Consider the following 26299-nt stretch of genomic DNA (forward strand, 5'->3'; position numbering starts at 1 on the left):
CCATTCCTGTCCACCCACGCATAGCAGGTTACATAAACGGTTCCACAGCTCAATTGTTCTTGCTGTAGTAGTGGGCAGTCTGCGAGAAAAAGAAATTGACTGTATGTTTTCTCGAAGTGACCTACATATGCTACCTACATTCAGGACAAAAAGTTACAGCACTTAAAACTTACCTTAACTCAGCGTTTGGCAAATAGTGGGGCGCGCCCCCCTATGATGGGCGCGTGTGACCCTGGGGAACATGCTTCTTTTGTCGTACTAAAATAGTGTAATTGCACATCCACTACAGTAGTTGGCAGTGCTGCTGTCATTGCTGAAAAAAAAAACTGAACAAATTGTTTTATTCATTTTTGTTTTGTATTGTACTCCTCATTTAAGGTTGCTGAACTGAATTAAAAAAAAAAAAAAAAAATACTGATTTTGTTTAATTGCATTTTTCAGTATAAAATGGTGCAATAAGTCGGTCAAAAATATTGGGTTTAAACAAGGTTTTGTAATTTCAAGCAAATTTCTGTTATAGACTAAAAAATAATGTTAATAAAATTATTCTTCGTTATAAATTGCACTATATTTCTTTTTTTTCTTTTCTTTAATGTTAATAAAGATACAATGTTATGCAGAGGTGTTGTGGTGGAGAGTGGAGGGGGAACTTATTTTTTTCTTGCTAGGGGGGCGCAACAGAAAATAATTGAGAAGCACTGCCTTAACTGATCTGATGGTACTTTGCCTCACTGATTAAAGTTAGGTGCCTGTACAGCAAATGTTTATATATTTTGTGTCCTCATATCTGTAAAAGTATGAGAACCAGGACTCCAGTGTGGACAGGAATGTATAAACATACCTCTGAAAAGCAGACAATCAACTCACTACCTGACGAAAATTGAAATGCAGTCACAATCTGACCTTCCATTCAGTCACATTGCTGAGTGGTTACACTACATAACATATTTATGTTGTGCTGAAGGGTAAAACCCGTTGGTGCATTATCGACTTTAAACTCTTGATTTTGATGAAATTGCGGAAATTCCAGCAAGAAAGTCTTGCAATACTGCAAACAGCAATTTACAGGTCAGTGTGTCTGAACACTGACCATGAAGAAATGACAGACACACTGACAGGTATCAATACCTTTATTCTCCAGTGTTGACTTATCAATTCAAAATGATTTTATGATATAACACACAAGAAAGAAACTGCACTATGCAAGAATGTTAATGAACTGTGACAGAGCCTTCTCCTTTCTTCAAGTATCTTCTCGACTCCTCTTGACTTCTCAGACCACCGTTTCTCCAACCTCTGACCTCCTCCTCTTTCTTCTTTACTTAATGAGGAAGCTGGAAAGCAAAAAAATAAAGGAAGCAGAAAAAGCAGAGAATCAAATGGGGATAACAGGGATAAAATACAGTTCATGTATGTTTCACATAAAACAGCAACCCCCAAAAAACTGATTTTGGGGATTTAAAATATTTAAAAAAGCTTTGATGTGATTTCACTGCGCTAACTTCATCTCTCTACATGCACACCTTTTATATACTATTTGCCATATTCTTTATTATAGGCCGAAAAGAAATGAGCAGCAGGACATGAGCAGGCTCTGTCACGCTTTTCTCACCTCAGATTCTGAAGTTCTTACTTCTCATAAATAATTTTTTTCTCGTGCCTTGACTTTTTTCAATGGCATCTCTATTTTGAGACCAGTTTGGTGCCAAAATACTGAATTATTTCCAGGAAACTTCCAGGTTGATACAATGGTTCAGCTATCCTTTGATAGATTAAACAATCAGTGAACTATGCTCAAATTTCAAGGCCGCAGTTCTCTGGAGGGTTGTACAGGGCCTGCATGACAGTAATTCATGTGCCCTGGGGGCTAAACCCCAGTGCCCCTAAACACGTCAGAGGTGAGCTTCTGTTACTGAAAGTGTTCTCTTGTTGTGCTGTAATATTCTACAGTTGCACCAGTGAACACAGACTGCAAACTTGTGCAAAAAGTGTTATCACACATTCAGTCTTTTTCATGTGTTGGTGACCTTTAGCTCAAATTGACACCAAATTGCTGCTGTTCTGGTTCACTACGCTGAAAGGGATAATAAAGAAGAAAAAAAGTATGAATATAACCAATCTGAAGACTTGAGATGAGGAAAAAAATTAAAAAACATCAAACTAAAACCAGGTAACAGGGACCGAGGGCATTCTTTGATATCTTTTGATTAAAAAAAAAACATGTTTAAAAGAAGACGAGAGAAAATATGATACATTCTCTATCTGATTAGAAATCTTTAAAACAATAATTTATTCATTCATTACAATTGGTATCACTACATGAATCTACAAGTGGTACTAATTAAAATTCTACATCTGAGACTGACAATGCAATTGAGTACGAAGGACAATATAAAGTGTCTACTTGTGGTTTTATCCATTTTTTACAAAGTATGACTTCAGAGAAAACTAAAATACTCATGGAAAACATTATTTTATTTATCTCTATTTAATTTACAACTAAATGTATTTAGTTACATTCTCTTCACTAAAAACTTCTGCAAATATCAAGTACAGTTGCTATAGTTACCTGTAGGGATATCCATGGTACTTGGACCTAAAAATGGAGAGTAGGAAGCTGAAGAAAAACACCACCAGACCAAGGCCAACCAAACAGATGACTGAAATAAAGATACACACAGACACACGCACACACACGCACACGCACACGCACACACACACACACACACACACACACACACAAGCTAAGTTAGTCAAAAATAACTCAGAGAAGCTGCAAAAAGCACAAAATAAATGATCTTTTGGGACACAACATCAAGGAATATAAAAAATATACAGTATAGTACTATTAAACATTTCTTTACAACTAGAATTATTCATTTACTAAAGAAGAACATAAAGTAGTGCAAGTTGAAAGAAAATCCATTAAATTATTAACACACATGATATTTTTTAAAATTACACAAAAATAATTATCAATTGACTAACAATGACTTTATTATTTTATTATTAACACCCACAAAGCACACATGTAAGCAGTTACACACATTTACATATGCATAACCAAATGGGAATTTTATTTTTCTTAAAAATCTTGACATGTTTAGCAAAAAGAGTTTCACAAATGCAATGCTTTCAATAACAATTTCATATTTAACTTTATTTTGGCAAGTCTTCTTTTCTCTCCAAGCACAAACTGAGATCCATGACATGGTTTGGTGTTTCTGGAGTCAAAGACCTTCACTGGTCTCCCCAGAGCCCTGATCTTAACCCCATCGCACACCTTTGGGATGAACTGGTACTGCAGATATTGTGAGCCAGTCAGCGCCTGACCCCACAAATGCTCTTCTGGATGAATGGTCAAACATTTTCACAGACACACTTCAATATTTTTCAGAAAGCCTTCCCAGAGGAGTAGATAATGTTGTAAGTGCAGAGGGGGGACTAACTCCATTTTAAAGTCCATGAATTTAGAATGGGACGTCATAAAAGTTCCTGTAGGTATAAGGGGTGTAAGGTGTCCTAATATGTTTATACATATAGTGTATGTGACACTGCCTTCTCATCATCAACCCTGCTGCCTTGCAGAAAATTGTGTTTGCAGTTATTATCATCTTATTTCCTCTGTGGCTATTCTAAAGCAAAATATAAGTAAGCAAGATCTTTAATCTGCAGGGGGAATTGTGTAAGTGAGTGTGTGTGTGTGCACACCCTCATGCAGCAGTTAATCCTTGAAAAGCACTGTGTTAAATTAAACTGTCACTGCCAACTGATATTGTTAATCAGGGATTAGGATGAGGACCTCTTCTGGAGACTAAAAAGTGAGATATGAGCTTGTTCTCACTGTGTGTGTGTGTGTGTGTGTGTGTGTGTGTGTGTGTGTGTGAGTGTGTGTGTGTGTGTGTGTGTGTGTGTGTGTGTGTGTGTGTGTGTGTGTGTGTGTGTGTGTGTGTGGGAGTGCATGTTTTCTGTTATCCGTAATGCATCTGCGCATAGATTTGCTGCCATTGCTCCCTGTCAGTTCCACTACAATTATAAAACTGGCTTTATTCTCTAGATGCGTGTAAAAGCCAATAATGTAATACTTTACCAATTATGTAATAAAGATCTCCACTGAACATCTTCAGAAATTTAATAATCTGATATCAATTGGCAAGTTATTCCACAACTGTGTTTGATGGAGTTAAGTGATTTGTATTACATTATGGGAGATTATAATGTCTTAAACAATATGCATGCTATTCAAGGTGTTATAACATTTGTACAAATATGTAAAGACATTTTTAGCACCCGTTGAGAGCTGAGAGAATGGACCTGGGGTTAAATCAAGCTTGGATGGATAATTAATTCAACACAGTGTCACAGGTATTGAGATACAAACCCAGGTGCTGGACATGAGAACATTGCATACTTGAGAGTACTGTATGTTGTGAGGGAAGGCCCTCATGCCTCTCTGTTGTATGTACATGTATGACTGAGAGTGCATCAGTGACAGGATGTCCGTGCATCTTCATTAATTATAGTGGGACGCATTTGTTATTCATCTTTAATTATGACTAAGAGGTACCTCAATTCAAAGATAATTACGCACACCTACTAAGCATGCTAATATGCTAAGTGATTCATGACCTTGGCTAAAAGACAAGTTGTTAAAGCTGACTGATTTCCCTCAGTGACAAAGGTAGTAATCCCTCTTTTCACTGCATTCATCAGCTCAATTTAAACCATGATGTATTGGTATTGGCATGGTGAAAATACATACACATTTTTCAATGAAACCAATTAACATATTAAGATAAGCCTATCACATTAGGGCAATTGTGAATGGATATTCAATATCCTCTTCTTCCGCTTATCCTGTGTCGCGGGGTTGCTGGAGCCTATCCCAGCAAACTTCGAGCGTGAAGCAGGGTACGCTCCGGGCGCAATGCCAGTGCACCACAGGGCCTGAATAGATATTGTGATGACAAATGGTTCCTCGTAGTCTGTTCTACAATTACGAGCATGTTTTGGTTGACACTAAGTGTTACCACAAGTGTCAAGCCATGTTTAGCTCATTTTAGATGAGTCTGGATCAGGTTTATGTCAATTAGTGTCTTCTGGAAAGCAACATTGATACGACACAGGGAATCTTCTTTGGTGCACTACCACTGCGACATGTTTAATCTGCTCTGAAGCAGGTTATGATCGATTGTCATCATCATTCATAGAAGACAGCTGAATGCATTGCGAGGTGTACATCAGTGTTAGTCTTCTGTCTACTTCATTACAACACTGTCAAGGACATTTTATGGTTTGTTCAATGTAATCCGAAAAGAGGACTACACCAGTACTTACTTAGTAGATATAAAAGTACCACTTGTAATTTTAGTTAGTAATTTCAAGATTGTAAAAAAACAATCTAAGAGGGTTATGTACATACATGTGCCAATTTGAAACTTTATTGCACAGCTCTTTCCACCAAGAAATAACTAAACATTTTTTAGATCCTATAGTTGGCTTGTTTTTATCTTGACAAATTTCTACTGTCCTTAAAATCCCTAAAATCCTAAAGACAGCTATGCAGCAAGTTGACAATTTTATTCTCAAAAATGTTAATTTTCAGTCGTGATTTTCAGTGATCTACAGAAATGTAGCACAGACCAGGGATTTAACACCCACATCGAGTGATTACGCCATCATTCAGCCTTAATTGTCGCTCCATTGCTGAAAGGCGGCTGTTCTTTATGTTGCTTTGGAATGTGCTAGTTTAAATTTTGTGTCTGTATGTGCATCACTAATGATAATGGTAGATAGAATAAATAACTTTCTTAAAAGCTTATGTCTTGATATTAGCATGCTTATGCGGCAGTTGTCAAACAACATTAAGATGTTTGTGAAGGAGTGAGATAAAGAATGAAAGGATGAACACAAAACACTAAACATATACCAATTCTATGTATATAAAATGTATGTATGCGGTAGCTGATAAAACACACATGAAGTCAGATACGAGTGTATTCTTGTTCAGAAAAGAGAAACAAGTCTTCCTGGTCCACAACAGCCAACTCTCCTAGTCTTTGTCCTCCATACTAAGAAAGACAAATGTTTCCTAACGTACATCAGAGGAATAATGAAGAAAGCAAACTTATTCTTTTGATTCAAACTAGTGATGAAAGATATATTTAAACTAGATCCAAGGCAGTCACAGACTGCAATATCCCACGACACCCCTGGATCCCAATTACAGAGACCCATAGTGTTCATATCAATATAATTGTCATCAAAATCAATATCATCATCATCTTTATGATGTCATAGGTTCCCTTCATCATACCTGGTGAAATGCACCTCAATGGGCATTGGTCTGGACTGACAGATCTCTACAAGCATGGGTATAGTATTGAAAAATGAGTAAACAAAAGGAATTATAGTGAAAGAGAAAGATTGCAACCAATACATTAGCAAACTAAAATGAGGATGAGAAGAAAGAGAAGAACAAGTGGATGTCAGAAACTTCGCAACTGTTTGAGAAGGCCTCTGTGCACTTTGATGTATGTACAAAGAGCATCATCCATATCTGCTAAGTCTAATACATGAGTCTGATTTCTTCTTTTAAATTACTTCTTAGCACATTTATGATTAATATTATTCCAACATCAAATTTAAAGTTCATTTAATTTATATAAATTGTTTAATGTATTCTTTTTAACATTAAACTAACTGTAAAACTTTCTGAGTAACAGAATGTGCTGCAATGGAAAATGTTTCAGAATCTGATTAATTCAAATTGACCTCCATTAAATAGGATATTCATTTCAATAAATACAATTTGAGACCTTGACATTCCCAAACTCGTCGATTAAAACCCAAATATTGAAGCTCTTCGCTATTTGAAGAAATCTAGTTCTGTTGTCAGGGTCATACTCACCATTTCAGTCACTACACTGTGAGCTTTCCCTCTCTCTTATTACCTCAAGGTAATCTAGAAACACACCAAATCATTTTTTCATCAAGGAAAATCATGTTAATTTTGATAGCACCATGTAAATACCAGCTGATCAAGGCTTAACCAAGGATCAATCACATTATAAATTGTAATATCAAACAGTCTGACTTGCACTTAGTAGTATTGTGACATCTTTTTAAAGTTAAGCTAGTCTGAAATGACTGCGGCCCACCAACTATAATGATGCAAAATGAAGTTCTCGGTGGCACAAAAATTATAGATTGTTGAATCAATCTAGATTATCTGTTGTCCACAAACATAGATGATACCTGAAAAGAAATATGACTTATTGTTGTGTTTGTGTGCCAAAAAAGAAGCAGCGTCTTGTATTGTGGCACCAACTGTTTTGAAATTGAAGTGCATTCATGAAATAAGACATTCTGGCAAAATGGGAAATAAGTGCAAAAGAAATAGAAAAGGCTCAAAAGACATTTGTCCTATTCAATCGAAGATAGAAAATATGGGGGAGCCAAGTAATGAAAGGTTATTTTCTACTGATACAGAGTCACAATAAGAGGCCTTGCAGTGAAATAGCAGGCAATGAAGTTGTGTAACTTAAAAGAGGGTAATCCTTTCAACATTGCGTACCTTTGACAGAAATTGAGTGGAATACTTCCCTGCTGCTAATGTCGCACCAAGATAACTGTTTTTAAGGTAGTAAATCTTAATAAAGTAGCAAAAACATTCGCTATTATGTATGGTTAAATTTATTTTTCAATATTATCATTGCTTAACATGTTGCATTTTGATTTTTCTCACATTTATAAGACATCTTATGATAATTCTTTCAAGAATTGAAACAATGCAGTTCCTTTACTTATTTTGCAAGAATTTACAACCTCACTAGCACCGGTGACACAATAATAAATGATCATCTGCTGGTTAATACAACCTGTGCTTTTTGTCCGAAAATGAGAAACTGAAGCTGTAAAAAAATGGTAGCAATATCACTAATAGAGAAAAAAAAACAATCTTGTTCAACTTACTCCTTCTCTTGCCAACATCACCCTTGGAGGTGGCAGCTTCATTTAGCAACACCATTCCCATGGTGATTGCAGCATCTGGGACAAGGTTGTCAAGGAAACAAGATATTCATAACACAGTAGAGGGAGCAACTGGAATACACATTGCCCCAGCTGGACACCAATTTGTACTTAAACATACCCCCCCCCCCCGACACACACACACATGCACAGAAGCTTTCATTCAGATTACCAAACACGATAAATTAATATGGGAAAATGGACTGTGCTTTTTCATGAATGTCTGTCTAAAAGGTGCTTGAGTCAGTCGCAAGCACTTTTTTTATTATTCTCTGTTTGTAAGAGCAAAGTGAGCGCATGCCAACAACAAAAGGAGACATTTTTCAATCTTTTTAAATGTGTTTTGCTGCATTCTTACCCTTGGAAGTAAAAACATCATAGTGGATTTCCATCAAAATTGATTTTTTAAAAACTCAGAAAGGTTATTGATGTTGAGTCAACTCTCCAAAATGACAAATTAGTCCTTGTCAAAATGTTTCTTATATTGTCTTAACATTTTGGAAACCTTTCTCCTGTCTTCACAAGACCTTGGACTGGGTTGGGAAGCATTACTGATGGGGGCTCATTGATATTAACTCGATAAAAAAATTTATTATTTATTTTTGTATTATATATCTAATAGCACAGTAAAATATTACACAACTTGTTGAATTAACACTTGAACTGATCCCAAATCAAATCATTGTCTTCTGTATCCCAAGATGTATAACTGAAGTCAGCAAACAAAAGATTAACAAAAGAAGAAAAGGTGCGAAGTTATAATGAAACTGTTATAACAAATGGAGACCTATCACTTGATAATATAAGATACATCTTCCTTTAATGGTTGAAAGACTTTCTCAACCATACAGTTTTCTTATGACAACCTGTCTACAGTATGGCAAAGAACATTATGGTTGTGAAGTATGTTAGCTTTAAAAGAATTTCCCCAAACTATTACATCTAAATGATCTCTTTATGAATTTGGTTTAATAATATATTGCTTACTACAGTACTTTTTTGTTTTTACTTCCATACAACACATTCACATTTTCTTCAAACATTCTGCCTCTGGTGATGCTTTTGCAATGTGTACTCCAGGTTTAAAGTCATCTAAACAAACAGAAGGGAGTCTTAAATATCATTTATCATTTCAGCACTTACCCCCCGTAACTGAAATTAAAATAATATATTCATTCACTGCGATCAGGCCATATTTAAATGTCAAAGAACACATTTGTTAACAAATGAGGTACCTGATGATAAAAGATAAGATGGTGAAGGTACATATTATTTCTGAAATGTCATTGCATATCTTCTACACATTTACTCAATCCTGGAAGTAAAACATGTTGAATGTTAAAGGGACGGTAAACTCATTTAAAAGTAATATATATTTTGTTTATCATTATGAAAAAATAATAATTAAATTTTTTTCCCTAGATGTCTGGCAACAACCCTGGTGTTAGGACACCGTTACGTGGGGTAATACGTCATCGGCGATACCCGTCGCTTCATCGGTAAGGGCAGGAATTACAACACAATACGATCAATGAAGCGATATATTTGATAAAATCATAGTTACCCGTGAGGTGAATGGACACCACAAGAGTTAGACACAAAGATAAGTAAGTATCTTTCTTCAGAATACCTTCTGGAAAGACTGGAGAGCAATGGAGAGCAAGGATAAACAGGCTCAAAATTACCAAAGATCCAAGAATCTGCCATGAGCACTTCACCCCGGATGATTTTGAAAGAGAAAGATCATTTTCGGACAACCCACAGTACAGGTTTAGTGGATGATTAATTCATGTCTGGAGGCACAGGAGGTATTGCATAAATATTTTTACGACCAGATTATCATGCCATTATGGCACTCACAAAAACTAAACAATATCAAAAGTTATAGAAAGGTCAGTTGATTGGGTTTGTTTCCCCCGGGGCATGTTACTAATTTACAACAATTGCCGCAGAGTTTGGGGGGGGGGTTATCTCCTTGATTGGTATCATATAGGGGCTTGTATAGTTTGCAGTTATAATGCAGTTATAACATCAGGTAGTAATTATAGGCGATAATTGCACCCCCACCTGACAAACGAGAATCATTTGCCAGTTTCTCTTCACTCATATTCTTAGAAAAACTGGAATTCAGCAGTCAGACATCACCTCAGCTTTTGATTTTTTAACTCGAAGCATAACAGTGGTTGCCTGAGATTTAGAAGCTTTGAGACGGTCCACTGTGTTTACGGTTTCCTGTAAAAAAATATTCACACAAATTATATATCATTTGTATATGACGTAAAACTCACACTGAAACAAATGGCACGGTACAGTATTTTTCAGAAATTCAGCAGCTGTGAATGTATGATTGTGTTTCAGTTTGATGTAATCAGATGAGTATAAAATAAGGAATCAAACTGTGAGCACGAACAACAAATATTGGTTTGCAGCAGGTGTGACCTAGGACCTGCTGTTTTCCGTGGGGACCACAAAAACAGCAAAGAAGGAGCAACATATCATTATCCACAAACATATAAAAGCGCCAGTGCAAGAGTGCACAAGGTGTGCAAGCATTGAAAGAAGTAGGCAAGAAAAACACATATCTTGCTAACAAGTACACAAGTAAACACACAAAGACGCTCCGTGCAATCAGGGCATAAATTTGGAACAAGTCAGAAGTACAATCTGCCTTTGTATAGTCTGTTTATTCAGTTCAACAGGCACCCTCCCTGTGGAAAATCCACACAGAAACCCCTTTGTACTGGGAAAACAAATGTAGCAGACAACAAAATTGGATGTTGCTTCAGACTTGTGGAAGGTGGTCTTTGAGTAAGAAAAGGCAGAAATTGGTGTCAGGATAAGCTGCAGTGTGTAATTACTCAAGACAATTTGCATTTTGAAGCACAATCCTATTTACTTTTATGTCGATATATACCGTATAAAGTCAGTGGTACTGATATTGGTGAAAGGATACTCAGAAGAAGGATGATGTGGGACTCAGCCACAAACTGAGCTTGACTGCTGCCGTGAATATAACTCTGTGGAGGAGACAAAGAGAAGGACAGAGGCAGATGGAAAATACCCAAGGTGAATTTTCCTCAATTAAAGAAATGTAGCATGCAATGCATAAATAAAGTCATTGCTAAAATCATTCATTTTGATTTCATTTTCACATTTTGATGACAAAAAGTTCTTCACTGTACTTAAAATTACCAAAAATGGTAATGAACAAAACTATGTGGACACACCTGAATTGAAGTGTTTCATTCAGAACCATTATCACAGGTGCATGTATTCTGCTTTCACCTTAATGTGGGTCATTATGAATTCAAGCATAGTACAAAAGATGCTCCCAGTTTATGAAATTTCTTGCATGCATTATATTTTTCAGTCAACAGGAAGTGGTGCAACTGTAAATGACCTGTATTACTACATCATACCAACTGTATGGTGGTGGTGGTGGTGGATGGATAACTGCAAGGGGTTGTTTAACCTACGTAAGAGCCATAACGGAATGTGCATTTTCCCCCCATCAGATATTTCATGTTCAGTTAGAGCTGTGATTCTAAAATTGTGGGGGGCATGCATGTGACCCTGGGAACATGCGCACACGCGCACGCACACATGCACACATGCACACACATCAAAGTGTGTGGCTAAAGGGCGGAAGGCTCAAAACATTTTCTTCTTTCTGGTAGGCGCTAAACAGAGAACAATTGAGAAAACACTGATTTATTGTGCCTGCTGATTGGGTGGCAGTCCTGATAAGAGTTGACAGAAACCTATGAATGCTATGGAAGGGTGCTTCTATATATCAAGTCTTATCTTTATTATTGGGTACACTGGGCCATCAAATACAAAAGGGAAGAAGATAATACCATCCCAGATACCTAGAAAATATGTGGCAGTAACAGTCAGTTTCTCTTGGCACTAGAGTTCTCATTCATTACTTTCCTTGACTTCATGTCATTTCAATTGTATAAGAAAAGACACAATCATTTTTAAAAAAACATTCTTTTCAGGCATGGAGCTTGTTGTAGTCAAAATTGTGTCCAAATTCCAGGTCAATGCTTGCTACAGTATGTCTTCACAGACACAAGAGACTGAGTAAATAATGGAGGGTACACTATCTTCAAAGAATTAACAGGTTTATGCAGCAAAGCAACAAGAAATATGTTTACTTGTGTTTTCACACATATTTCTGTCAAATACCTGAAAAGGAAAAAACAATTTCTGAGTCACAATGATAGTATATACTAGTGCTACCTTTTCACTGAGTGGGTAGGAAGGTCAGTCTAACCCTACATACTGACTGTAAGGTTTTGTGAACTCATTTAGTTTCAAACTTAAAACATATAGAGCCCACTTGAGACAGTTTCATGCTTTTTTTTAAATTTCATACAATTTCCTGTCTCAATGTTTCTTCTATATCTTTAAGGAGATAAAACCACAAGCACGACATGTCATTAAATACAGTCAGTCAAACAGGATAAAAACGAGGTCATGTATGGTGCAAACAAAAATAATCCATTCATGTATTCATTTGGAGAATATTAAAGCAGATTCATGACACTGTGATTATATGTTAGCATCTGTTGTTTAACAATGTCAGTCATAGGGTTAAAAAAAGGGACAGAAGAAAAATAAGAATGGTCCTTTCCTTTTTTGCAAAGGATTTCCATTCATTACCAACCTTAAATTAACACAATGTATTTGTCTGTAAATGTATTTTAGTCATCTTTCTGTATTTGGATCACCCTCTGCTGCACAACAATTGTCTAACCTCTTGAAGAATGTCTTCCATGCAGCCTAATCTGAGAGAATTCTGCACAAGCAAGTTCTTTGATGAGATGCCAGACGTCTTTATCAAGTGACGTCTGTCTCTGTGTGATGGAATAGTTATGCAAAAGAAGATAAAGTGGTGGTCTTGTGGAAACGAGACAAATGGAGGAAAAGAGATATGGAAAAAGCATTTCAGTGAGTTTGTCCCCTGAAGATTGTCATTAACCAAAGTTTTATGTCACATAAAAGCTGTTCTTTTTATTTCTTTTTATTTCATTGCCCCAGTGTTTTTTTTTAACCTTTTCATACAGGAGCAAGGATAGAAAAAAGGAATAGAGGATGACATAGGAGGAGAAGCAAAGGGTGAATAACTTTTTCTTGCTTCACTTGAAAGAAATTAAGTATTTTTCACTCTGCTCAAGTCCACAAGAGATCCTTTTGTCTTCAGCAAAATGTGTTGCTCTGCATTAATTTTTACAGGAAGTTCACAACCTACAAATACAATGGGTTCCAATAGGCCGTTTGTAATTTGTTATTTTTACTAAACTTCAATCTCTAATTGCCATTTGAGGTCATTTAAATACCATTACTACTCTAAATACAAGAGTACTTTTCCATTAGACGTATCAGAAACAACTATGAGAGTTATGGGGGAATTTCTGTGATTTTTTTTTATTATTAGTTAAACTAGTCTAATTACAGGCATTTCAATTTCTTTTTCGGATCAGAACAAACATGAATGATCACTAAAATCATTGAAGTTTCAAAGAGCAAAAGCACCTTTGTAAAATGAAGAACTTTGTGGGGGAAAAAAAGTCCTTTGAGGAAATGGCACAGCTGTGTGAATTCAGAAAGGGCACACACAAAGGCTTAACTGTATGAATAAACCTCACAGTAGAAAATTAACAGTAACTTGGGGAATATTTGCCAAATCAAGTTCAGATCGTGATAGCTCAAACAACCCCATGGGAAGCACTTTCTTTGGCTCCTGCAAATCCACGTGAGGAATTTGTAAAGGCAAAACCTGTTTTCATTTCAAACATGTGAAAATGATTTTCTAAAATAATGAACATTGTATTTTTCAAACTTGCAAGAAACAGGACAAATTCTGTTTACATGTTGTTGTTTTTTGCATAAATCAGCAAACTATTTGGAAAAAGACAACTTTTATTATTTGCCATAACCATGAAAACATGAAAAATACTGTATTCGCTACATGGCTAATATACACATTTCAAATTAACATTTTTAAGTAAAAACATAAATTTTCAAAAATTTCAAAAATAGGAAAAGGCCTCTTGATACATGTGACAATATATATATATATATATATATATATATATATATATATATATATATATATATATATATATATATATATATATGTATATATATATATATTTATAGTAGGTGATTGAACAGACTTTTTTTGAGTTTTAATACAAACCCAAAACTTGACTTAAATCAGTGAAGACCAAGCTGTAGAATTAATTCAGCAAAACAAATCAATTTTAACATATTAAAAAAATGAAAAAGCACATATTGAGTATGTGGGTGTTATGTGAAATGGAAATAACTGTGAACAGATGGTCAGACACGCTGACTGAAAGAACGGAAAATCTTGGAATGAAAAATCCAGTGACAGGATTTTTCTTTTATGACCACAAAGTAAACTAATGTTGCTTCAAACTGCTTTTCGGGGACACAGCTCTCTGCATGCTGCCTCCTTTACAGGAACACAACCCACAGATGGAGGCTATGAACAACAGTCGAGTTGAGGGGGGGTTGAAAAATTTCTCAAGCAATTCCAATTAATCTGATAAATGAGAATACAGGAGTTCAATTTATTAATGTGCAAAAAAAAATGAACCAACACTGTAGCCTATATCTGCGTGATGAAGACCTGTAAATAAATGTATGTTTGTGAGTGAGCATGCTTAGGAATTTGTCTGTATGAAATGTGTGTTCATTAAAAAAGATTTCAAGGTATGGAACCAACATGTGGATTAATGAAAGTCTGTTGTTTCATTTTCTGTTTGGTACACATATGCAGATTCATTTTTATATATAAATACGACTGTAAAAGACTGGAAATGTTTTTTTTTATTTTTGCTGAATACAGAGATATTACGCAAAATAATCGATTATATTGAGGCATATCCATTAAGAAAATGTAAACACACGTATTAAGACAAAATTCAATGTTTTAATCTATAAGTGATGATTCTGTCAATGAAGAAAAACATACAACAACAAGAACTTGATTTCAACCTAGAGCATTACCTCTAGGTTGGAAATACTGACAGTATGAAGTATGTAAAAAGAATGTTTTCCCAGTTTTTTAAAGAGCAAACATTTTATAATAAATTTCTAACCTAATCAGCTAGCATACATGAAAATTTGGACAGACGGGCAGTGCTTGCAAAAAAATGTCAATTTATCATATGGGTCCTTTGGAAGAAATGTATAACTATATATGGATGCACATAACTTTTCTATTCAGTATGGTGACTCATTCATCCCATCTCCTTAAATAGTCTCACTAGGGATCTACATACAGTACATTCAATCAAATTCATGCTGTGACTGTCCGTTACTATTTAAAACGATGGTCACTGACCACAGGTGGCACAGAGAAGACACTGTCTCCTTCTGCATTAAGTGAGACAGTACGGAGAGGGTTTGCTCCTTTAAGTTCCAGGGAATCCACATCCCAGTGAACCTCTACTGGTCAGAAAATACATCAGCTCTGTAAAACAAAAAGGCCCAGCAACAACTCCACTTCCTGAGACCGCTGTGACAGAATCGAAGAAGACACTGCTGGTGACCTTCTAGTGTGCCACCGTTGAGACTGTGCTGGCATACTGCATCACAGTGTGGTGCACTGGCTGTTCTTCGGCACACAGGAAAGCTCTGCAGAAGGTTATAAAAACTGCAGAAAAGATCATTGGATGCCCTCTGCCTCCCCCCTGGAAGATATTTTCAGCTCTCCGTGCCTCTGCAGAGCCCAAAAAGATTGTAAAAAACAGTTCCCATCGTGGATACTAACTGTTCACTTTACTGCCCACTGAAAGGAGGCACAAGAGCGTAAAAGATGAACAGAAAGAATCGAGAACAGCTTCTATCCCTTAATTCCACCAAGTGCACTTTAATTCTACTCTATTGCTTTTTACTTGTTTTATAAGCAGAGCCAATAGGGGAATGAGGTTAAGATATTCATTTCCTCAATGAGGCTTTTTCACTGCCATTTTTGGTTGTGTTGAGTGAAATTTTGCCATTTTGAACTCTATAAAAAGTTGTTCTGCAGCAAGTTGTGCAGAACTATGCTTTGGTGGGCTACCTCTTGTCACTCTTAAAATACTCTACTGCATTCAACTCATTCTTGTACAGGAATATCATTCCTCTGAATAAATCTCAGGAGTGAAGTACATTTTATCACATTTTATCTCTTTTATCACATTCACATTTTTACTTTTAGATGTCTCCATTTAATTTGTTTTCATATTCATTTAAAACTTTAGGACTTAACTTAATGAAAATGGATACCAAAACACTTCTGGCTCTCAACCGGAGCGGACGTCTTTCCTCTGTCTCTCCTGTTGTCGTCATCTCTCTAACTCATACTCATACTGACTCACACTGATTCTCTGCAAAATGACATGAGGAAGAGGAAAATCGGAAGATACTCTAGACCAGATGGTCTCATCTATGAAAGAGTTAAAGAACGAGTTAAAGAGCGACTCTGATAAGTTAAGGAGTGACTTTGATAAAAAGTTGGAAGAAAAGCTAAAAGCGGTGCTAAAAACACCATGGAAGAAGTGAAGGACGAAATGAAGAAAAGATAGGAGACCACCTGCAGTGCTGATAAAATTCCAGAATCGTAAACACAAAATTGATCTCCTAAATCAAGGCTTCAAAGAAAAAAATGTGTACATTAAGAGAATCTCACTAAAAAGAATCCTGATATCACTAAAAAAGAATGGGTTGATGAACAACACCGACAAAACAACTGCAGGATCTTCATCAGAACGAAGGGGCTTTCTCCGGACCAGATGAAAACAATGGTGATCAGGAGTGCAGAGGAGTTGGTGAAATATGAGCAATAAAGACGGACAAGAGTTGTTACTACACCAAAGATCAGTACAACAGAATCACTTCAATATAGGGACATCTATATCAATTTTGGACATATCAAGTATTACATGGAACATTTGAAAAACCACTCAACATCATCAATGTAAGAAACATGGATTAATGAACAGAAAAATATGAATTTCTGCTTTTTATATTAACATGTCCAAAAGAAATTAAAAAAAAAAAAATCTAATTATTCTAGGTATTTGCTACTTCATAATTTTTACATTATAAATAATACTGGACTGTTATGTTTCACATGTTAAACACTATGGTACATAATAGGATCTTTGTAAGAAGTTAGTTTTTACAACAGCAGGAAGATGAGCAGGACAAGCCGTGCACAGTTGTTCACTGTTTAGTGAGGTGCTGCAGAGAACAGGTTCAGTTACCCTACTGCTGCAAACAGTCAACCTCCAACAGTCCATCACCTGTCATGCAGTGTGATTGAAAACTACTTACGGCAAAAAGTAACAGGAAACATGAAATGTGTTTGCCAACACTTTTACAGCCACTTGCTTGACTGTTAGTCGCAGCCCAGATAAGCTTATTGCTATTTAATGTGATGCACTTAATGCAACATGTAATCAATCAAAGATGCACTTACCCACAGGCACACACACACACACACACACACACACGAGAAATAATTATACGTCCTGTCCTTCCTTCTTGACTTGTTCTAAAACCAAAGTACTATGATGCGCTAACCGTTCATAGCTATGAGCCTGACAACCTTTACAAATAGGTATAGCTATCAGTTTCTACCTTGCATCATGGACTTGTGTCTGGTTTGAATGTGTGTTTGTGTGTGTTTTGTTTGGTAAAGGTCAGGAGGCACTCAGACAGGAAGAGGGATAAATGAAAAGTCAACAAAGCAGAAATAGCAGAGGCGAGGGAACAACTAAGGTAAAGGAAGAGAAATGTGCTTCATTACATAAAGGAAAGCATAGGTATGACTGAGTTCACTACAAATTAGTATGATGATAAGCAATCTTGAACAAACTTTGTTGAGTAAGGTCGGCAAAATGCGTCCACTCAATAAGATTGTAAAAAAGAGAAAGCTAAGGGTAAAGACGACAGTTTGAAGGATGATACAGACAATCAAAACTGTAAATTATTAATGAGAGACGTTTCGCCTCTCATTCAAGAGGCTTCTTCAGTTCCCGAAGAAGCCTCTTGGATGAGAGGCAAAATGTGTTCAAGAAACTCTCTTAAGTTTAGTGGATTGATTTAAACAGCTTTGGAGAATGAAGACACAATCCTTGATCTATTCCTATAACTGGAAAAAGGAGTGAAGTTAACAAGGAGCATACTGGGAGCGCTTTATCCAGAACAGCTGAGGGACTAAGGGAAGGTTCACTGAAAGAATTACTAAAGCAAGTTCAAAAATAAAAGAAACTTCTCACCTTCTGAGTGTCAAGTTGTCAATTTGTGTATGTGTGTGTGTGTTTGTCTGTATGTGAATTTATGAGAGAGAGATTACTCAAAATGTCGTAAGAATATCTTCATAATTTGCATTTGCTGGATCTCCAAAAGTCTGTACATTTCCCATTTTTTAATGTCTGTATGTGTGTGTCTAAGCAAAAACACAAAGAACTAGCGATAGTTTCTTGGCCACACACTGAGATGCTCACTACAATTTCATCTGCTTGGTCAAGTCATTTGTCAGCTGACAGATCCTTTCAATAAAACCTACCTGGACTCCCTTGCTCATCATTTTAAAGGAATTACTCTGTCGGAGGGGGAGTGAAGAGAGTGTGGGATTATAGAAGAAGGTGTGAGGAAGATTCATGGAAAGTGGAGAAAAGCAGGAAAGGGAAAGATAAGACTGGCATCTTTTCAATATGGTCTGTCTGGTTCTGTTGTGGGATGGAGAAAGCAAAAGGATTTACAGAGAGCATAAGGGGTATAGATGAATTTAGACATGGTATCAAGGAATGGAGGAAATAAGAAAGAGAAGGAGGCCATTTACACAGGATGTAATGGAGCTGCCCAGGATGCTATTTTGGTTGAATAGCTGCAAAATAGTAGTCTGGCCAGAAAGTTAAAAAAAAAGAAAAAAAAAGTGGAGTTAAAGCATGTAAGTCAATGAGGCTACTGCTGTAGAGGAAATGGAAACAGAAAGGGAAATGATTAAGGTCAAACTATATAGAATAATATAGGCAGGCTTCAATGTATTCACACAATTTCGCATTCGAGGCTCACTTCTTCTCCTTTGGGCTTTTCCCTTCAGGGGTCGCCACGGCCAATCAATTTCCTCCATCTAACCCCGTCTTCTGCATCCTCTTCTCTCACACCAACTACCTTCATGTCCTCTTTCACTACATCCATAAACCTCCTCTTTGGTCTCCCTCTAGGCCTCCTGCCTGGCAGTTCAAAACTCAGCATCCTTCTACCAATATATTCACTATCTCTCCTCTGGACATGTCCAAACCATCTCAGTCTGGCCTCTCTGGCTTTATCTCCAAAACCTCTAACATGTGCTGTCCCTCTGATGTACCCATTCCTGATCCTATCCTTCCTGGTCACTCCCAGAGAGAACCTCAGCATCTTCATCTCTGCTACCTCCAGCTCTGTCTCCTGTCTTTTCCTCAGTGACACTGTCTCTAGACCAAACAACATCGCTGGTCTCACCACAGTTTTGTACACCTTTCCTTTCATTTTAGCTGATACTCTTCTATCACACATCACACCTGACACTTTCCTCCACCCGTTCCATCCTGCCTGGACACGCTTCTTCACCTCTTTTCCACACTCTCCATTGCTCTGGACTGTTGACCGTAAGTACTTCAAATCCTCCACCTTCTTGATCTCTTCTCCCTGTAACCTCACTCTTCCACTTGAGTCCCTCTCATACACACACATGTACTCTGTCTTACTGCGGCTAACCTTCATTCCTCTCCTTTCCAGGACAAACCTCCACCTCTCTAGCTTCTCCTCCACCTGTTCCCTGCCCTCACTACAGATCACAATGTCATCTGCAAACATCATAGTCCATGGAGATTTTCTGTCTAACCTCGTCTGTCAGCCTGTCCATCACCATAGCAACAAGAAGGGGCTCAGAGCTGAACCCTGATGCAGTCCCACCTCCACCTTGAACTCCTCTGTCACACCTACAGCACACCTCATACATGTCCTGCACCGCTCTAACATACTTCTCTGCCGCTCCAGACTTCCTCATACAATACAAAATGTTTCAGTATGTTATTGAAAAATTTCACAGTTTTCACCTACTTTCACCTTTTGTTTTCATATTAATACACACACTGCTGTGTGTGGACACACAGCCATGTTGAAAGGATCATACCAAATACAGTTCATAGATTTGAGAAAACAACAGCTAAGGTGGGTTTACGTTGAACCATATTGAGCATCTTGCTCATTTTTTCCCCCTCTTGGATGTCATTAAAGACGTGCATCACTACAACCTGCTTTGTTTCACTCATTCTGTGCTGCTTGAGACACTACTGCTGAAAAGATTGAGATTTCTTAACAAGATCATAAACAATAGAGTATAATATGAAACCATGGATGATTCTCCATTGTCAAATGAGAGATTCTGTCATATCACATGGCCCTAAGGTGTTGATTTCTTTTTTTGAATGAATGATGTGACACTCTTCAGCGACTGTGAAGGTGAAGCTATTTGTCATGAGATAAAGCCAGGCTTTATGTTATTTAATTAATCCAAACTCACAGAGTTCTCATATTTATCTCAAAGAAAACATTTTTTTCTGTGTGGATGCTTGTCTGTGTGGAATGTATTGTAAGTTGTAGGAAAGGGTATATGGAAACAACCACTAGCTGCGAGCTGCAAAGGATGAGGGATAAACTCCTGACAAATGACAGAGAACCTGCAGAGCCTGAAAATAATAATGCAGACAAAGAGATGAAACATTTCGTATGGAATAGGAGATGAAAGGGCCAAGGAGGTTGTGATGTCTTTTTATTATCTCTTTCTGTTCACTTTATGAGAGTGCACTCTGGTTTGTTGCGTGTTTGTATGTCTTCTCTACCTGTGAAGCCACAGAGAATACCAATACTCAATCTCTGCATGAGCTGATGTAGCATTTCCAAACAACCACACAGCTTTGTTCCCTTGTGTTCTCATGACCTCATGCATCCTTCACTATGGAGGCATTTTTGTACATGTGAACATACATTTGACATGCATCAGACAATAATAGCATGGACCAACGGTTATATTTTCATAGTATATTTCCTTCCTGCTGTTTATACCACTCTCTTTCTCTCTATCATGCGCATTTTCTCAATTTTTGTCATATTTTTGCAATTTAATTTCACTCTTGGATGAACAGACTTAAATGATGAGCAGCAACTTCATACCTGCACAATTCTGCAAGTGTGTACAGATATTAGTAATAAGTGGCAACTGCCCAAAAAAGCCAACATATATCAGAGAAGCAGAAATAGATAAATGGGTAAATAAAACAATATTGATATTAGCACACAGCTGTCCTGACAAACAGTTGCTTTGTCAGCATTTACCAATTATCAGGTGGCAATTGCGTAAATGGCAGCATGTTGTTTGGGGTAAAGAGTATTTTTGCTCTTTTTGATATGATATAACTTCATTATATCAGATCAATTTATTATTATCAACAGGCAAGAGAAGAAGGAAAAAGATGGTGGGATAGAAGAGGAAAGGAGTAAAAGTGATGAAAGGTTGAGTATCTAAAACAAAAGAGAAAAGAGGAGGGAGCAAAGAGGAAAAAAATAATAGATTGATTGTTATTCATACCACTTGTCCATTCTGGGGGTTTTTGTGGGCGTAGGGGGGACCTCTGATGTGATTCCACATTTGGCCAGATGTCATCGCAAACACTACACACTAACAGACAGGGAAAGGGGGAAATAAAGGGAAAGAGATTAGCATACAAATATACGCACTATCCAAATTATTTTTTGCAGAAAAAGTGAAAAACATAAACAACCCGACTCGACTCCAGTTTGTTAAAACTGGATAAAATATTCTAATGAGGAGAGATACCCAACTGTGACTTGTGAGGTTGAACGTTTTTGGCAGGAGGTGTCCGATCCAACAGAGGATTAAAATCAAAATCTAAAACCCAGTGTGTGTGTGTGTGTGTGTGTGTGTGTGTGTGTGTGTGTGTGTGTGTGTGTGTGTGTGTGTGTGTGTGTGTGTGTGTGTGTGTGTGTCATACCAGTGCAGCCATGGCCCATCCAGTCTTGTTGTAGATGAATTCCAGGTTGTTCCGTCTCAGATACAACAGACCTCCAACGAGAGACACTAACAGTGCCAAAGCAATAGTCCCTGAATAATTAGGTGGACGGAAGACACGGATCTAAAGCGATGGAGAATTAGAAAAAAAGCGATCAAGAGAATTAGACTTGTGTAGACTTAGTATTACCTATCACATGCTTTTTTTTTGCAGTTGCAAGGAGTGGAATTTATGTATGTTAACAATATGGGTGACTTGCCAAACTTTTTTCACATTCATTGTTGTTGCTGCTTAACAACTTTTCAGCATCAACGTTGCATTGTGTGAATGCACAACTGCAGGATGTGCCTTGTCAAGTAAGGAAAATTATTCAGAGGCACCATGTTACTGTTTTAATGATTGATAGAGAGGAGTTTCCTCAAGAATCTCATTTTCCACAATAAATGAACAAATCTCTCTCAGAGAGGTTGTTTGTATTTTAAATTACTTGAACATTCTTATTCATCAAATTTCAATCTGTAAGTGCCATTTCAGTTAAGATAAGACATACTTTATTGACCCCAAACTGGGAGGTCATTTAAAATTAAAATGACTTTACTATTATAAATGTGGAAGTACTATTCCCCAAAACTTATCAGAAACAATTACAGGACATAAAACTAAAATAAAAGGAAAATAAAACTAAAATAAAAGGAAAATAAAAATAAAATAAAATAAAATAAAAATCAAGTTTCATTTCACTCAAATTTACATCTGCCCACCAAAAATATTGTAATCTAAAAATCAATAGAAAAACATTAAAAACATATACTATCATATTATCAGCCTGTAGGAACCCCCATTACCCACAGTGAGGAAAAGCCACTGAAAACGAGACTGTGAAGTGTGAGACTTAACATCTGTCCGCCACAAATACTGGACTCTTAAAATCACTATAAAACTGTTATGAGCACATAATATCATGTTACTGTACTATAAATAAGAATAAAAACATATAATATGATAAAATACGGATGGATGTACTGTATATTTCCAATATCTACTGTTAAGCGTCACTCGTGATTCATGCAATTGCTTTTAATCCAGATTATGTTACGGTAAGATTTTGCTCCTTATAATTCAATCCTTAAGGATCAGAATAATAAGAAAACACTTCAAGAAACTCTCAAACATTTTTTTAACCGCATCCAACAACATCAGCTGTTGATGTGGATGATCCACTGTATGATACTATAGCATATAACATGTAGCATGGAAGAGGAGAAGGATGAGGGAGTTGTTGCTGGTAAGAGCCAGAGTCACTATCACTATCATCACTAACCTTTGCTGTAACATCCATGACAGACAGTAAAGTATCAAAGGTACGAAGCCTGACGCTGAGATAATAACCCCAATTATTATCAATAAAATAATTATTATAACGGACAAACAGCATCAACAAAATTACCTTTTGTGTTACTCATTAATTTTTAATTCCCACTCTTCTCTGTCTCTACTTTTTTCTCTTGCTTCCCCCATCAGCTGATATCAGCTATAATTTTAATGTGTAAGTATAATGTATTAAGAATTTGCATTTGAGGCAAAATCTAATCGTAGATCATCTCTTCAATCCACGGTAAATGATCAAATTGCAAATGAGCACAAGGAAACTGCAGAATTCTATTAAATATAAAATACACGGATAATCGAGATCCAGATCTATGGAAATTTTGTGAGTGTGTGTGTGTATGTGTGTGTATGTGTGTGTATGTGTGTGTGTATGTGTGTGTTCGTGGCCATAAAGCAAATCTGTCAAGAGGCAGTGCTATGAACAAATGCAAGATAGAAGGGTGTGAATGTTCCATAGGACTACACTCACACGTGTCACCAACACTGATTATTTCACGGATGAAAATGCATGTACCATCTGCTTCTGCTTCTCCTCTGTGTCAGCCTAACATGAAACATGCTAAGACTATGGGTATGTATGGGTTAACAGGCAGGTGACACACCTCTGTATGCAATACAAGTGTTCTTAAGGAAGAGTTTTATCTCTGTGTATTAAGTAGAAGAACACAGCAAGAACTTGTAGGCGCTAATTGTACAACAGTACATGCCTCACCAGGTGCCTCTCCTATCCTTGTCATCCTTCAACATTAAAGAGATTTAATTTATATTTCATTTAACTTCAACAAATGCATTCATCTCAGCATTTTTTATAAATTACAAATCTGTCCTCTCGTTTTCTTTCCTGTAAAGATGAAATAAAGTGACTGAAAGCTAAGCATCTAAGATGGAAAATTCATCCAGATGCATCAACTACATCTATCAGTACACAGCTGACAAGTTGTTCAGAAAAAGACAAACAATGACACAACCAGACAACTTCAATGTGTTAGCGAATTCAGAAGAGTTTAAATATTTTTGCTCCCCATTAACAACTTAGAATCCAGTAGCTGCAATAATTATTTTATGCCAAAACATTATAACTTTATTGGACAGTCTACTGTAGTTTCTTCTGAAAGCACAAAGTTTAATATATATTTAATAGGGTTCATCAAACATTTTTATCAAACTTTAATGTGTAAAATTAGTAGGTGTGGAGAATGTTAATTGAACACTGATGGAAACTACCCAACCAAAGTTTCTCTGAAAATGTGGACGTCTGACTGCCTCAACTCAAATACATTCTAATTAAAATGAATCTGAATTTTAATCACTATTCATCAGAAGCTCTTATACATTATTTTGAAATTATATTGGCTCAAACTAAAACTTTTTATGCAAAAGCTACACGTTTTGTAATTATATGCTATTTTTCTTGTGTATGAGTCGCTGTAAAAGTGTGTGAATTACCTGAACATCTGTACGATCTGCAATCCACTTTGCCAGCTGCTCAGAAGCAAAGCCAATCCTTTGCAGGTCAAATGTATCGGCCCTCTTTGGCTTTCCCTTAGCTGGGAAATGCATGAAGGTTGGAGCACTGTTCATGTTTAACTGTAGAGGAAGGGGAAAATTATGGTAAGAGGACATTAACTGAATAACAAATGACAAAACATTCAAAGACCATACATTATTATAAAATGAAAATGTAGAAAAATGCTTGGTCTCATACCACGTTATTAACTAATTAATGTGTAATTTGTGATTTTTTTTTGTACTTGGTTTTTTGTACTTGTATTATTCACTCCAAAATTAGAAATGACCTTTAATTATCCATATCTGACATTCTCCGGTTCTGTTTAACAATATGTAAAGAACCAACAAGAAAAGTATTTAAATTGTAAAACTACTTTATTCTTGACTTTTCTTTTGACGTGAATAATTTCTGCAAGTAACAATGTAAATTACTTAAATTACTTATTTAGCATTAATTCATTTTGTCACGGCTGGTATCAAAATGGTAAACATGGAAATCTATTAACTGAGCAAACAAACAAAAACCAAAAAAAACAACAACGACAAAACATCACCCAGAATTTGTCCACATCTTGTTGTCAACATCTTCAGATTGACAATCAAAAGGCATAGTATACAAAAAACATGTGAAGCAAGATGTAACCTGTATGTGTGTATGTGTGTGAGCGTGTCAGAGCACAGTCCTCACTGAGGGCTTAGTCACATCATAATATAATCAATGCAACATCTCTACATTTGATGGATTTTAATATTGTATAAACCACTTCAGGGAAAGAAAGAAAAAGACAAAGCTGAAAGGCTTTTCACAATTATGCTTGTTTGTCCTTTCGAATATGTCCTTATATCTATGAGCACACAATTTTTTTCTCAATTGCACAATGTTGTGTGTCATAACATCTTTGTCTGCATATATATAAAGACCTTCTAAATACACTTTATGACTTTCTGCAGGGTTTTTTGCCGAACTACATCTGAAGTTTTTAGTCAGCCCGATTCTAATGGAAATGTGTTGGCAGGTGAGTGGTATATTGTAGATGATGGGAGAGACAAAAGCAACGGGAGGAGGGAAAAAATGATTAAATGTGAATCAATAGACAAGAATGGACAAAGAAGTGTAGAGACTTGTAAGAAGTGAAGGAGGAGTGAAGCACAACCGTAGGAAAAGCAGGGGATTGATGACGGTAGGAAAAAAACAATGTCTACAAGCGATAATATCTTACTCCAAACACCTTCCAAACTATTGGTGCAGTTTAGTTTAGCAAAGCAAA

The 26299-nt window shown here is 36.5% G+C and overlaps 1 protein-coding gene across 1 annotated transcript in view; it reads right to left on the reverse strand.

The window, feature by feature from the left end:
- Positions 1-1135: 1135 nt before the first annotated feature.
- Positions 1136-26299, reverse strand: part of LOC137600418 (tumor suppressor candidate 3) — a 53195-nt gene continuing 28031 nt past the window's right edge. The window contains exons 4-10 of the mRNA XM_068322035.1: positions 24969-25109; positions 22116-22256; positions 21692-21781; positions 10985-11048; positions 7975-8049; positions 2570-2660; positions 1136-1334 (exon numbers count right to left, since the gene is read on the reverse strand). Coding sequence (XP_068178136.1) covers positions 1319-1334; positions 2570-2660; positions 7975-8049; positions 10985-11048; positions 21692-21781; positions 22116-22256; positions 24969-25109 — 618 coding nt within the window. The 3' untranslated portion in view covers positions 1136-1318. The remainder of the gene's footprint in view (positions 1335-2569; positions 2661-7974; positions 8050-10984; positions 11049-21691; positions 21782-22115; positions 22257-24968; positions 25110-26299) is intronic.

The sequence above is a fragment of the Antennarius striatus genome, chromosome 8 (genome assembly GCF_040054535.1).
Source record: "Antennarius striatus isolate MH-2024 chromosome 8, ASM4005453v1, whole genome shotgun sequence".
Classification (NCBI taxonomy): domain Eukaryota; kingdom Metazoa; phylum Chordata; class Actinopteri; order Lophiiformes; family Antennariidae; genus Antennarius; species Antennarius striatus.